Source organism: Megalobrama amblycephala, linkage group LG8 (assembly GCF_018812025.1).
Source record: "Megalobrama amblycephala isolate DHTTF-2021 linkage group LG8, ASM1881202v1, whole genome shotgun sequence".
Classification (NCBI taxonomy): domain Eukaryota; kingdom Metazoa; phylum Chordata; class Actinopteri; order Cypriniformes; family Xenocyprididae; genus Megalobrama; species Megalobrama amblycephala.
In genome coordinates this window covers 13,544,248-13,559,805 of record NC_063051.1, presented here as the reverse complement: position 1 = coordinate 13,559,805, position 15,558 = coordinate 13,544,248, and the positions used below count along the sequence as shown (strand labels likewise).

The window sequence follows — 15,558 nt, the reverse complement described above, 5'->3', positions numbered from 1 at the left end:
GAGAAAGCTAATGAAAAATACCCATTTGGATTGCAAAGTAACCTCTGGAAATATTTAATGGATTAAAGAGAACAGATAGCTGCAACTGCACAATCTTCATTTAAAGCATTGAAGTAACTCACATTCTCCCATTTCCTCCCAAAACTAGAGTAAAAACAACTGTTTCATCAGTAAGTGCAAAGTAACTTAAACAAAATTAAATCAAACTTGAGAGAAGGGTGGTCAATGGATATTGATTACCAGATTTCTGTTTTATAAGCAATTCACAAGAATGCTGGTATTATAAAAACCTGAAAAAGAATGGCATAAAAGCAATTTTCACTCAAACAAACACACACACACACACACACACAGACAAGTATATTAAGGTACAAACAACACACTATGAGCATTAAATGTTGGAAAGACTTCAAAACCATATCTTTAGACGGTTGTATTATAATTTGGACATGTTTATTTTAAAAATGTTTCACTGACATTTCTTCAGACTGCACAAGATACTAAATCTACATATGCCGAGTTCTGCTATCGTTTGATTAGCTAAGATCAGTTCTGCAGAAATGTTTTACATCACCTTTTGCACAAGCCAATTTTATCAAGCACTTTGTTGCAATCTCAAACAAAACAAATGTCAACAAATTACTTTACAATGTTTTACAAAAAAAGTTTTAATGATACAGATATAAAATGAACAAAGAAATACAACTTGGCATCAAGGCCAATCTATTTACAGTCCAAAAGTCCTAGGGTGAGCAAACCCATGTGTGCCGAGAGAAGGGTTAATGCTGCCACCTGCTGGAAGAACACGACACTTCTGACAGCTGCCCATCAGTCATCAATCGTGGGTAACCAGAACGCCTGTGGAAGTGAGATTTTAGATGGACATATCAGATTATTGTGAACTGATGCAGTGACCACTGTAGTATTTATACAGTTATAATCAGGCCTGCAGGGGAATATGACACCACCTATTTAACTTCTAAGTATATTACATCTTGTTTTGGTTATCTTTGCAAATTTCCTCTAAAACCAGTGCAGAAAATGTGAAAAGGTGCACATATTACATTTGGGCCGGGCTACAACAAATATATCACATAAGTTTCTACCTGATGGTTAAGCCTTACCATGTTAGAGCAGGCACTGGCAAAGGTCATGAATTTGGGGTTAAACTGCAGACAGGTGACAGGACCGGTGTGCTTCCCATCAAGAAGTGCTACTTTCATCCCACTCTCAGCATTCCACACATGGATCTTCCCATCTTCTGATCCTGAAAACCCATATGTTGAGGAGACAGGCATCACCCTCTGTAAACTTATCTCTAGTCCTTTCTCAATCCGTTGAGGAGCGTTGGTGAAGACTTACCGATCATGATGAACTGAGAGTCTGGTGTGAAAGAAGCCTCCAGAATGACACCTTTACTGTTGTTATAGCCCTGCAGTAAGGAAGAGGGACACACTCCATGAGACACTTAAACTTGGAAAATCCCAATTCAAAACTAAACTATTTTCTCACCCCAAACGAGTGGAGAACGGCTCCTTTGAAAGCATCCAGCACTCTGAGCGTTCCTCCATTGGTGGAGACCAGAATGAGCTTTCCATCATTGCTGAACTTGAGACCCGTCCACTCACACGTTCGCTCATATTGTAGTTTAAATGTGGCGAATGGGCCCTGAGGTAGGAGATAAAAAAGTATTAAATTTTTACCATTTTAAAAGTCAGATTTCGTTACTGCTTCTTGGATGCAGTTTTAGACAGTGTTACCTTATCAAAGGACCGAAGATCGTAAAGTTTGACCATCTCAGAGTTCACTCCCGCAGCAAAAATCAACCCCTCAGGATCAAATGAACACACGGGTTTCCCTTGCAGGTGCATGAGGCCCTGTGAACACAACCAAGATTAGAATCAAAGATAGACTAACAAGAAAAACACCAACCCAAAATAAAAATACCGCTTACCTGACAGTTAGGTGAGCGAAGGTCCCACAGACGAATAGTTTTATCAAGTGAGCCAGAAATGAATGTGTCATCGACAGGAGACATAGACAGAGCAACAACCCTGAAATGGCATTAAAAAGGAGCACTATAACTCAAATGCCAATAAACAATTAGGAAAAAAAAAAAAAAAGAAGACCATAAAACCAAGAACAGACATAATTTAATGTCACAGATCCTCACCTCTTATTGTGTCCAGGAAAGTAGCGAATGTACTTATTGTCATGTAGGGACAGGTATCGTATAGTATCTGTAGAACCACATTGGTAGTGAGAAGAAAATGTCAAATATCAAAGTAAAGCTACAAAAAGAACATTTTATAAGTGGATATGTAAAATGTAAGGTATACGGTGTCAGACGAATAGGCTCAACCCTGGGCAAGGCAGTAGTCTGTACAGTTAGCTCCTTAACAGGGCAGAATAACAGACCCTAAAAACTGTACAAACAACTACCTCAACCCAGAGCAGGCACAAGGAGACAGCCTCACACAAACATCAGGAGGAAACCACTAATCCAACATAAAAATAAAAGAATGAATAACGACAATTTCATTTTTAGAATTACAAATGTGCCATTAATCTCTCTAATATGAAGTCATATAACTGCACGTAATTATACAAAAAAATATAAAAATAAAATGTGACAAAAATTATGTACTTTTGGGTGAAATAAAGCATATCACATTGCTGGACACTGCTGTCATAATATGTAAAAGAATGTATACTGAACAACCTTCTTCTGCATAAACATCTGGATAACGTTTTATCCACATCGTAACAAACCTGAAAGGCATAGGAACTGAAAAAGAACATCATACTTTGAGTTTATAAAGTCCTACCATCAATCTTGTTAGAGCTGTAGACGACAGTGTTGGCGGCATGAGTGTATCTGATGAGATCCACACCATACTTCTTACTGTAAAGCGTCCGTTTGGGTCTGATATAAAAGGACAGAAGAATAAATAAGTTAATCTGCTTGCTTAGATGACGTTACATGAAATGTCTGTGTATATACACCGAACACTTCACCTTAAAAACAATATATTTGACTTTACACTCACAAGGCGGGCAATTATCTCAGAAAGAGGCGTGGATGCTAATGGTTAGCATACGACCTCTACTTGGACTGTATTTCGACTCGTTTAAGCGAATCGGTTCTTTCGAAAAGATCCGGTTAAAGGATCAGCGATTCTTTACGTCATTACATGGTCCTTGACGTCCGAGATTGGCATTTTACATTAAATCATTCCGATTAAACCATACTAGCTTTATCAACAACGGTTTTTATTACAAATTAACTTAGAATTTAAATATAATTAGCATTTTTAATAAATAATACTAAACTAGATTTGATAAGACGCACGATAATAAAATTGGCGAGTCAGTGAACCGGTTCAACTGATTCATTAAAAAGATCCGACTCAAAAGATTCATTCACGAATCGGACATAGCTACTGTACATAAACATATTCAAACCACAACACTCTCTATGAACAGTAATATCCATAAATCTCATTTCTTATTGCGTATGTAGTCGATCTTAATCTTCCACATATCTCGTAATGCGCCTGTAACCAAGATCAGTGTTTTAAACCCCCAGTTATGAACGAAACGGAACACCAGCAGACAGTTGCAGGAAAATCACATTCATTTGCGACTTACTTTCCCTCCTGGCAGTCGTATAAGACAATCGAGTCATCATCGCTACTCGATATTACAGTTTCGCCGTTTGAACTGAAGTCAAAGCAGTTGATTTTGTCCGAATTCTCTCGGAAAACCTTCGCAACCCTAAAACTCCGCAGCACATTGTCTGTGAGTTTCATTGTGGCCTTTCTGCCTGGCCAGGCGTTGGGGATCGTCAAATTAAAAACAGCGAGTAAATCTGGATCTGGTTAATCAGTGCTGTGGGTTGCGAGTGTGACGTGATATTATTTTTTAAATGAAAATAGTTTTCAGATGTGCATTTCTGTCACGTTAAAAAAGCCCGCCGACAAAATTCGTCAATGAACTGGATTACGGAAGACGAGATGAAGCTAGAGGTAGTAAAGCGGTTTACAAAATGGCCACCACACCTGCGAGTCTTTTAGAATAAAAGTCCCATGTCGAGTTGAGTTGAACGTCAAAGCGAGGGGAAGACTTCTAAGTTAGTTAGGGGTCTGTTTACTCTACCCTCTTATATTAACTTTCCATCACGTACACGAAAAACGACAAGGGAATTTTTTGGTTATTTATTATTGATATGACAGCTGTAATGTGGATGTGGAATTTCACATCAGCTCTCTGTTGTTAATTTGTATTTGTTGCTAGGTCGAGTCTCGTTTTTATTAAATCGTGATCAAAATTTTCTAAGGTGTTCTCCAACAGACGGTTTTAAATAAATGCAGTGCTGAACAGACAGAGGATATTATTATCATCCTACAAGATGAATCTACTCTTTTCTCTATTACATGACACATTCTGCACATAGACATCATACAAGCCTCACCCAAAACCAGCCAGTGGTATAAAAGTAAGCACTGCATTGTTCTATCTAGACAATTACACTGAGAAAATGAGCATCAAAAGCTTACAGATTACAAAGCAGGCAAAATCTTTTGAAGTGAACTAAAGAGCTGGATTATCTTTGTTTCCTTTCTAACCAAACAAATCTACAATGGCAAGCGGTGATTCAAAGGTACGTTTTGTTAAAAATCTCTGCAGAGAACTCGTTCTAACACAATGAACATATTAATATGAACTTAATAAAGAACTAACCTTGAATCTGTTTTTCAAAGGGGGAAATTTGCACAGTTGGAGATATTTATATATTCACAGTGAATGTAAGTGAGTTTGCACCAGAAGAAGTTATTGTAACCTCCACCAATAATTCAATACAAGTCTGTGCAGAAAAGGTAAGCAAAATAAACTGTAATGGCAATATAAGTTTTTGCTGTGAGGCGTTTTCTTTTAAAAATGAAGATAATTTAGTTTCAGACAGGATTGAAATCTCTAGGCATGTTTATTACTTTGTTCTGAAGTTCTTATGATTGGTTTAATTTCTTCTCTTTTCCATTTCCCTACCTTATAAATCAGTTGGCATCAGATGGCACAATTATGGACACTGTTTGTCAGAAGTGCCAATTCCCTGCTGATGTGGATCCAATGTCAGTCACATCTTCTCTAGGGAAAGATGGTTTGTTGAGTATTAAAGCTCAAAAACAAACAGCAAAAGGCCCGCTAATCACGGATTCAATCAAAGAAGTGAAGACCTAATGCATGGATGTATGTTTGAGCATTTTAGGAACTTGAATCTGTTTTCCCCTTTAAATTGTGGTAATTTAAATCACATAATTTAGGTTATTTACCAAAAACAAAAAATGTTATAAGGTTTTTGACTTCAATGTATATAATCTGTGGCCTATGAATATATGCATATAACAATATTTTTGTTGCAGCTGTACTTAAACAAGAAGCAGACTCATTTGAGACTTTTTTATTATTATTTTTATTCACCATTTAAAAGACTATTTCTTGACTCACAGATATTTGTACTTGTCATTGGACTGAAATGGCTAATAAACTTATTGGGTATTCAGTGCATTTCCATAGCAGCATAGTCCATTCATAAATACTGACCAATACATTTGAAACTGATCTACAACACACATACAAGCTATACAATGATCTCTGAGCCTGTTTCTCTGAGAGCAGCCTGTGGGGAGATGGAGACTGATGAAGCAGCCATACAGTCCTGGTGCCACAGGTTTTCTGCAAGGGAATTTAGGAGGGGCGCTACTTCACCAAGCCCCGCGCTCACATCACCTCCCACTCGGAAGACCGGAAGACCCCACACCTCTTGAAAATGTGTTACGTCGCTCTCTGTCACGTCTGTGTGCATAAATAAGTCAAATCTGCGCTGTTAAGGGCCATGACAATGTCACATGAAAATATACTATTATGCCGTTATAACAACACAGCAATGTTATTTTAGTATCACTGAGATACAATAATATATTTTATTAATATTTTGAATTAGTATTTTCCATTTTCATTTTAATTACACTTAGGCCTGGTTTCACAGACAGGGCTTATTAAGCCAGGAGTAGGCCGTAGTTAAATTAGGACGTTTAAGTATCTTTTATTAACGTGCCTTAGAAAAAAACATTACTGGAGACATATCTTGAGACAAAACAATGGAACTGACATATTTTAAGATATGTCAGTGCAAGTTGTTTTCAGTTAAGACTAGTGTTGCAACGGGGCGGAAATGGGAACTTAACCGGAGGAATGTTGGAAATATTCCAATTTGGAAACTTAACAAGAATTTACTGGAATTTATGGAAATTTACGGGAATTAATTGGAAATTTTGGGAAATTTATATAAATTTATAATATTTATATAAAATGTATTATATACAAACATATATATAAACATTTTGTTTGGTCATAACATGAAATTTCTTTTTCGCATTCAATTAATTCTAATTTAGTAAATATGTAAAATAAATATTTTTATTGCAGCAGTTGTTATGTGTTATTTATTTCAGTGTCACATGATCCTTCAGAAATCATTCTAATATGCTGATTTGATACTCAGTTACTGTCAATGTTGGAAACATTGCACTGCTTAATATTTTTTTGGAACCTGTAATATTTTTTTTTTAGGATTCATTGATGAATAAAAAGTTAAAAAGAACAGCATTTATTCAAAATAGAAATCTTTTCTAACAATATCACTTTAATATCACTTTTTTTTTTTTATCAATTTCACACATCCTTGCTGAATAAAAAAAAAAAAAAAAGAAGAAAAAAAAAAGGGAAATATTACTGACCCCAAAATTTTGACTGGTAGTGTATATTGTTACAAAATATTTCTATTTTAAATATAAAAAATATTAAGCAGCACAACTGTTTCCAACATTGATAATTGAGTATCAAATTAGCATATTAGAATAAATTCTGAAGGATCATGTGACACTGAAGACTGGAGTAATGATGCTGAAAATTCAGCTTTGCATCACAGAAATAAATTATATTTTAATGTATATTAAAATAGAAAACCATTATTTTGAATTGTAGTTATATTTCACAATATTACTGTTTTTTTCTGTATTTTTGATCAAATTTGCATGTTATGGACTGGGGGAATGCACAGTGCATGCAGGGGGTGTGGCCTCAATAGCCCTGCAGTAAGTAGTGTGCTATGTGAATGTCAGGGTAAAAATTCAACTGAAATTGCATTAAATCTGGTTGTTTTAACCAAAATTATGCTGCAAGATGTTTTTTTCAACTACATTTAAGTACCCTGTTATAGGCTAACCTGCAATTTTGCAAATTCCGTGTTTATTCCCATTAATTCCCATATATTCCCGTTAATTCCCATATATTCCTGTTAATTCCCATGGAAAGTTTCCAGCTTTGAAAATTCCCGGAATTTTGCAACCCTAGTTAAAACAGCTAAAAAAAAACCACGGACATTTTAGTCTGGGACTAGGCTTTTTTTTAAGGCACATTTTAAAGTTACTTAAATATCCTGATTTAACTAAGGCCTAATCCTGGGTTAATCTAAGGCCGATCTGTGAAACCAGGCCTGAATACATTATTTTTTAGTACATTATATTTTATTTTAGTTAATATTTATATATATATTTTTTATAGTTAACTATAATAACCCTGCAACATATTTATTTGATTGTAAACAGATGCTAAAGCTGAAGGATACTTGGTGCCAACCACCAATTTAACCACTCGATCTAAAGATTCTGTGATCCGTGATATCTGGTTTGAAAGATCATCAAAGGAGCCGCGATCAGTGAAGGAGAACAGGAAGAGAATGGCATCCACCTGTTCCTTACATGACTGAACAGAGAAGATTGACACCATATATTAAAAATCACAGCCTATATTAAAATGTGAAACAGAATTTGTAGTTTAAGGGAATGTTAAGTGCTGGAGATGCTCACCGGTAACATGTGGTCAAATCTTCGCATGGCACTTTCCCCACATTCCCAAAGCTCAAAGCGGAAAAACAGCACACGCCCAGTGTCCTTTAGTCTTACAGGCCAGAAGACCACTGTTGTCTCTATTCCTACAGGAATCAATGACACACAGTGATCACTGATGTTCTTTTATTGATGCGTACTGACACCTATTGGTGTGGATGGAAAGCAGCATAACTCAAAGTCTTTCTATTAACAATGCCATTGTAGACATTCAAATATTGTAGCAAGCATATTTGTCATCATTCATTATTAATTTAATCCACCACAAAAAAGCGTCTTATAACAATAGGCGTGTTATGTAACTGGTCATCTCAAGGCCAACATGAGAAGGCCATAGATATTATGCATACATAGATACCACATTCGACTGCTCTAGACACGTCAGCGCGCCCGCCATCTTGGAACGGTCAACGTGTCATCACTCACAGTAAGAACCAATGATGCCACAACATTGCAGAAACCACGGAGATTAAAATTCCCTAAGAAATGGGATAACCTTTCACAGAATGTGTTGGTTTGTGTTTTTTAGATATGTATTAACTCAATATTACATAAATAACTATGGTAACTTTTTAACGTTGTGTTAGCGGACGCCTTCGTCTTGTTGTATTGTGTTAATTTAGCAAAATCATCTGCTGAAGTCTATTGCAGATGAAGCCTGCGTCCGAAAACTGGAAAATGCTGCCTTCGGAGGAAGTAGATCCAAAGTTAGCTTCACTTCCTGTCTCCTGAGATACCTTCATCTGATCTATTTTTAAAGGCAGCATAGATGTGTCCTTCGCTGCCTTTGATTCCATTCTGTGACCGTTGAGCTAGAAAATAAAGATGGTGTACGGAAGTTGCGTTTGCTGGTCAGTTTGTGCGTAAATGTATGTTTTTGACCAACATTCTCCACTTTTGATGTAATTTCTAGCGAGAAATTACTACTGTAGTAATTAAATTTTTGTTTAGTTCTCATCAAATCTCGCACTATTTTGCGGTACAACATTAAACTGTTTCGCTGCCTCAGAAGTCTGTCCGAAATCAGTTTTGTGAGGTGCCTTCATTCACAAACGCTGCCTTACAAGTCATTGCCTTTTAGGGCGGCGAGGCAACAAGTCAGCTGCCTAGGTTTTCGGATGCAGCCATAGATATTCATACATCTCTCGAGCGTTCACGGACTTTGACCGTTCCAATATGGCGTACGGCTTATGTAAAGTTTCGTCTCATTTCGGAGGCTGCAGGAGGGTCGCATTTGAAGGCTGCATACGTCATCAAGGATGTCTTATTTAAGAAAAGTAACCATAATACTGTAATTTCTTTCTTACTTTGCAATCTAACGGTTACTTTTCTTACATGAGACCTAATCGATATGCAGCCTGCGACTTCTGGAGAAAGCAGGCTTCAAAATTAGCTATATCAAAGTCCCTTTAAGACAAGTCATTTCACTCAGCGGCCATCTTTGAAACGCCTCTAGGGCATCCAAGTGCAGCTCCTATCTCTTTGAATGGGGAAACATCAAATTCTCTAAAGCTGTTTGCCAAGCTTTCGATTAAATTTCATATTTTAAATCACCAATAAAATCTGACAACAACTGTCTCGTAAATATTGTTTCTAAACGCTCGAATCATGACAAAAAACGGTATTTTTCAGGCTGGATCAACCTAATGCAGTCCTAAATGCGCATCTCTTGTGCCTCATTTCTGAGGCGCGCGTCTGACTGTTTCTATAGAAACCGGAGCTTCTAACGGCCGCTGCAGTGACGCGTGACTTTACCAATCGGCGATTGGCTCTTATTTAGAAGGCGGGACTTATTCCGCCATATTGCACGTTGCACTTTCTCCCATTCATTAATACGAGTGACGCGTCTTGTGTTAGTCTTTGGCTATATATAGAAACAACCGCTAGTGAGGAATCTATGTATATCTATGGCGACCCGCACCATGGACCACTCACATGGTGTATAGATAATTTTAAACGTATTTATTAAAAGTACTATGAATTTATTAAGGAGAATTTTTTTTTTTTTTTACAATAGTAAAACTACTTTAAATGTGTTTGTTTGGTTACCTGTGGTCTCATAATGCATTTTGGGGAGATCCAGGCCAACGAGACGGGCAGCAAGAGCGCTCTTCCCGACTCCAGTTTTACCCGAAATAAGAACCTTGTAGCGAACGATGTCCACATTCATATGAGGAGGCATCATCGGCGCCTCCAAGAGACCTTCACAATATATGAAAACCACGTAATTTATACAGAATTTCAAACGCTGACAATCATTCTTTTTATGTACCCAAGGTACAGCGATGCCTAACTGCTGTATCCATGGTAATCATCCTTACCAAACTTTCGCCGTCTCTTCTTGTGCAGTATTTTGCTGAAAAACTCTCTGCTGTCTGCACAGCGGTGCCAGTCCGACACGATTATGGATCCAGGTGGGATAGACATTTTAAATTTGATAAATGAAGAGACTATTGTGCTTTATATGTGATATCAAATAACTTTATCTGCGCGAACGTGAAGCCAACTGGGTTAAGTGCCAAAATAAAATACGTCAAAATAAAAGTCCATTATCCAGTGGGAAAAAAGAGAGGCTACTCGAGGAAAAAACAAAACGAAACAAAACGTAAAAGTGCATTAGTTTAACTCGTTAGCTGTCCCTTTTAAACATAGACGTGAAAATGCACTATCCTACTTTAAATGGTTATTTGAATGCTTTAGAATACAGAAGTTGGGGGAAAAAAGAAAGTTTAAAAAAAAAGTTTACTGTAAAGCAAATGCAGCTATTGTACTAAACATTTTTATTTTATACAATATATATATATATATATATATATATATATATATATATATATATATATATATATATATATATATATATATATGTGTGTGTGTGTAATATGTCTAACCAAGTGTTCCAAATTTGAAGGAAAAAAAAAAATTGAAGTTCGTTTGTCTGGCGCCATCTTTTTTCTAATGAAAGCGAGGCAGTGAGGGACAGACGTACATGTCATCAGTGGTTTGTACTGTTATTTAATGTTTTTGGATTGTTCTGCTGACGAAACACGGCAAAATATATTTCCAAGAAATTTCAGTAGCTATAAAAACTACAGAAAACATAAGAACAATTATAAGTGATCTAGGAGCATTATAGGCTACAGCTTTTTACAGCCGATGCCATTGAAAACACCTCGCTTCATTGTCTATCCATAACAACCTCGCTCTGAATAATAACGTCTATACCAAAAATAGCCACCGGGTGACAGCCACATTCCATTGTTGTTTTTTTAAATATTTATTTACGCGTTCTCTTGTCACAAATTGTCACTTCTATCACAGAACAGTCACAAAATATGCAACCTTCTCAGAGCTCTCCAACGATATGTTTTGTCAAGTTAAGACAAGATAAAATTATAAATTAATGCAGTAAAATTAAGTTTCTTTGGAATGATACTAATCTATGATTAAATTTTTTACTAAAATATGTGATAGGAAAAAGGCAATAAATAAGGGCCAGTTAGTAGGCTAATATTATCAAATGAAATGGGTCACTGAATATTGAATGCAAATATTGCATTCAGACTCTCAAACCTGAATTTAAGGGCAACATCTAAAAAAAAAGAAACGTATTTTACAGTTAAATTAGTACATCATGTTATCTTTATTGAGAGGCCACAGCTCTTGCATATTACAACTGTTGGCTTTGATAAGGCAAACGCAAGAATGAATCCACCAGCTAATCGACACAGAAAACAAAAAAGCTTTTGGAGAAGGTGGATCCCACAGGCATGCAGCAATGGCTCAGAATGCAATGTACAGCATCATATATACAAAAACAATAGTGAGACCCCAAAAATGGCACGTAGCAATTTCAACAGATCTACATAAAGAGAATGACTTTAATTGGACATATAAACTTAAAAAAGAGAGATAGAGAGAGAGAGAGAGAGAGAGAGAGATCCTCTGTAAAAGTGAAACCGAACCAAAAATATAGCCATTTTTGTTGTCATTTCTGACATCTAATTAAAAGACGTCTCCAATGAGATATCAAAATGGAGGTATGACAATATTGCATTTCTAGAATACCAATTCATTTTCATTTTAAGATGCCTGTGAGACAATGGCTAGTTGGATATTTGCAACATAGGGCCACAGAGCCTCGACACAAATAAGGAAAAAGGTACAATGGAAGTGTGCAGACACAGAAGACATTTACAGTTAACAGTTTTGAACTTAAATACAGAGGTTCATTTTTAGTTTTGAAGCAGTTGGCATCCACTTTAAAAACAGACAAGACAAAGTAAAGGGTCCATACACTCATCTTCACAACAATGTACCATTAATGTATGTAAGAGTACGTCAAAGAAGCGCCATATATGTTATCGCATTGGACAGGGACACACCTAATAATCTCACTCGACATTATCAAACAAATGGTACTCCATATTGCTTAGGAACACATAGAAACAAATTCCTCAAATAAATGAGTTGAAAAATTGGTGCTAGTTTGTTGTTCTTTATTATGATATGACACAGCTAAAATTGCCAATCATGGTCTTTGCAACGTTCTTTTTACTCTTTAGTACAATTATTTGATTTTTATTGTTTTTTTTTTTAGCTTCGTTTGTGGGCAATTCGAGCTGATGGGGGAAATCCTAGAGTGGCTAACTGGGTAATCAGAGTTGTTACATGCATCTTACGTTATCAGGCTAAGTTTAAAGTGTTGGGGTTGGGTAGGGTAGGGTTGGATTGGATAGATGGGTCAGGTTCAGGGTGGTGGGTGGCACCGGATGGCTCGATGCTCTAATCATCCTCCTCGTCTTCCTCGTCGCTGTCCTTCATCGAGATGCCCTGCATGCCCCCCTCCCTGACAGAGGCGGTGGCTTCCTCCAGGGTCAGCCGGTTCCGTACCGTGTCGTATGACTTGCTGTTCAGTGTAGAGTCGAGAACGCCTTGCAGCCTAAAATCTCGGTATTTTTTCTACAAGAATGAGAGATATCAGTACCTTCTCAAGCACTATGTTTTCCCCCAGTACATACTATTAGACTTATGTCAAACAATACCAGGAAAAAATAGCAAGAATAGGGATGCAAGATATTAAAATTCTAGTCAGTACCAAAAAATAGCTGAAATTAAAATTCGATACTATTTTTAATTCATTTAAAATAAATCATTTTAAATGCTGCAAGTGAATTTAGGAAGCACAACATTATAACGTACAGTATGAAAAATGGATTTGCAGTGTCGTTAAATTACTATTAGATTAACTTAGAAGACGGCATCTAAAAATGGAGGAAATGAGCATGCATAATTTGATTTTTTAATATAATATAATGCATATTCAATAGACCTAAATTTAAAACTCAGCCAAAAAACAATATGGTACAGATACAGTGTCTAAATTAATTTCGAATAAATCATTTTAAATGCTGCAAGTGAATTTAGGACGCACAACATTATAATGTACTGCATGAAAAATGGATGTTTATGTTGAGATTTGCAGTGTTATTAAATTACTACTACTGAGCTTAACTTTGAGTGTTAGAGCTAATTTAAAAATATGGGAAATGAGCATGCATAATTTAATATTTAATATAACCTAGTGAATTTCCAATAGACCTAAATTAAAAAAAATAAAAGGGCAATAAACTATATGGTACCAATTTTGCCTCATATTGCACATATATGCTGTACAATTTTGTCTAAATTAATTTCAAATCAATAATTTTAAGAGCTGCAAGTGAATTTAGGAAGCACAATACTGTAATGTACAGTATGAAAAATGGATGTTGCATGTTGAGATTTGCAGTGTTATTAAGCTAATATTAAGCTTAACTTCAGTGAGATGGCAGCAAAGGTAATCTAAATGTAAAAACATGGGAAAAGAGCATGCATAATTTAATATCTAATATAATACAGCGAATATCCAATAGACCTAAATGAAAAAACGCTGCCAATAAACGATGTGAGACCAATATTGCGCATCCCTAAGCAAGACCTGAATCACAGATTGAAATCTAGAACAAGACAATGTGGTTAGAATCATATGACTCCAGCTTCAGAGCATAAACACTTCCATGTAAGTTAGAAAGAAATACCTTTACAATCCTGATGAGGATTTTGAGTTGATAGACATGAAGCTGTTGGTCCATGCGTTCAGTCAGCCAGGTCGCCAGCAGATTCATAGTGGCTGTGTACCATTGCTGCAAAGCACAAAAACACAGCATTCTCCAGCAAAACACAGACAGACAAACAAACGCATGCAAAAGACCAGCATGTGTAGACATACATTAAGACATACAGTAACAGCCACACAGCCAGACATAAGTAATCTTACAAAACACAAACCTACGCACACCATTCATACACACACACACACACACATCTGATACCAACATTTACAAGATCACACCCTCACTTAGAACCAAGGTTAGTCAGACAATTTGAAATTAATTTCAAGAGCCAGCAATAGGACCATCTGAAAAAATAAATCATGCATTAGAAAACTGCATAATTACTATAAAACAATTACTTAATCTGCCCTACATGTACATCTTAGCCCGTAACCTAAGTTCAAACGACTTAATAAAAATCTGATTATCGACACAAGCTTAAATTAAAACCCTCAGTCAAATCAAAAGTCTTTAGCTTTTAAAAGCCAAATGAGAAAAAAAAAAATCCAATGCTTTCCTCCTTTCACCATTATATGGAAGCTTGTTTCCACCACTAAATAATTACGACTTTTTATGGTTTGTGGAGTTTATAATCACGATATTCTGACTTTATATCTCACAATTCTTTTTCTCAGAATTACGAGATATAAACACAATTGTGTCTTATAAAGTCAGAATTTTTTTCCTTAGAATTACGAGTTTATATCTCGAAATTTAGACTTTATAACATGCAATTGCGAGTTATAAAGTCAGAATTGTGAGTTCTAAACACAATTCTGAGAACAAAAACATCTTTTTCCCTCACAACTGGACATAAGACACAATTCTGACTTTATAACTTGCAATTCTGACTTTATATCACACAATTCTGACTTTACGACTCACAATTCTGACTTTATATCACGCAATTCTGACTTTATATCTATTTTGAGATAAAAAGTCACTTTTTTATTTTTTATTTCATGGCAGAAACAATCTTCCATACCATTAATCATATTTAATGTTATAAAACAGCACTTGCGTATGTAGTTAAAAGTTTAAAAATCACCCTAGAACCCAAAAGCAACTCCCCAAGGTGCAAAAAAAAAAATTAAATGCAATCACAATCAGAATTCTCAGAAACAAACTAATAAAAAAGTGAGAATACGGCACTTGCAGGCAAAAGTGTTGTACTGTTATCTTAAACCATATTTATCTTTCTGAAAATCTCTAAATCTGAGAACCATGCATATTCAGAATGACCTAAATGCTTTGTAGTTCAAAGAGAACAGCATGAATGATGTAAACTATCATCTAGAAGAGGAAGTGCTGTATCCTACTGTATGTGAACAGATCAATCTGGGAGTTTTGAAGTGGGCTATTATCAGTTCTCAAGAGCTTGCCAATTCATGTTTAACTTATTATAAATATGATCGCTTGATATGTGATTACATCAG

General features: G+C 35.9%; 4 protein-coding genes across 25 annotated transcripts in view; 1 reads left to right on the top strand and 3 right to left on the bottom strand.

Moving 5' to 3' along the window:
- Positions 1-434: 434 nt before the first annotated feature.
- On the bottom strand, positions 435-4,059 carry wdr82 (WD repeat domain 82). Its single transcript, XM_048199526.1, has 9 exons — positions 3,652-4,059; positions 2,829-2,926; positions 2,174-2,240; positions 1,955-2,054; positions 1,761-1,877; positions 1,513-1,668; positions 1,363-1,432; positions 1,125-1,267; positions 435-858 (listed from the first exon to the last, which is right to left on the bottom strand). The coding sequence occupies exons 1-9, from the start codon at positions 3,810-3,812 to the stop codon at positions 829-831; spliced, it is 942 nt and encodes a 313-aa protein (XP_048055483.1). The 5' UTR covers positions 3,813-4,059; the 3' UTR covers positions 435-828.
- Positions 4,060-4,061: 2 nt separating this feature from the next.
- Positions 4,062-5,568, top strand: LOC125273822 (heat shock protein beta-7-like). The gene is made up of 3 exons (XM_048199529.1): positions 4,062-4,663; positions 4,764-4,880; positions 5,062-5,568. The coding sequence occupies exons 1-3, from the start codon at positions 4,643-4,645 to the stop codon at positions 5,239-5,241; spliced, it is 318 nt and encodes a 105-aa protein (XP_048055486.1). The 5' UTR covers positions 4,062-4,642; the 3' UTR covers positions 5,242-5,568.
- On the bottom strand, positions 5,455-10,510 carry cplane2 (ciliogenesis and planar polarity effector 2). Its single transcript, XM_048199527.1, has 5 exons — positions 10,292-10,510; positions 10,020-10,172; positions 7,932-8,056; positions 7,691-7,827; positions 5,455-5,879 (listed from the first exon to the last, which is right to left on the bottom strand). Exons 1-5 carry the CDS (start codon positions 10,395-10,397, stop codon positions 5,642-5,644), a joined length of 759 nt encoding a protein of 252 aa, XP_048055484.1. The 5' UTR covers positions 10,398-10,510; the 3' UTR covers positions 5,455-5,641.
- A 1,068-nt stretch (positions 10,511-11,578) lies between these two features.
- The window catches only part of cadpsb (Ca2+-dependent activator protein for secretion b), a 91,469-nt gene continuing 87,489 nt past the window's right edge, over positions 11,579-15,558 (bottom strand). For all 22 annotated transcript variants that reach the window (XM_048199513.1, XM_048199515.1, XM_048199517.1 and 19 more), the window contains 2 exons: positions 14,048-14,152; positions 11,579-12,929 (listed from right to left, as the gene is read on the bottom strand). In XM_048199513.1, coding sequence (XP_048055470.1) covers positions 12,753-12,929; positions 14,048-14,152 — 282 coding nt within the window. In that variant the 3' untranslated portion in view covers positions 11,579-12,752. The remainder of the gene's footprint in view (positions 12,930-14,047; positions 14,153-15,558) is intronic.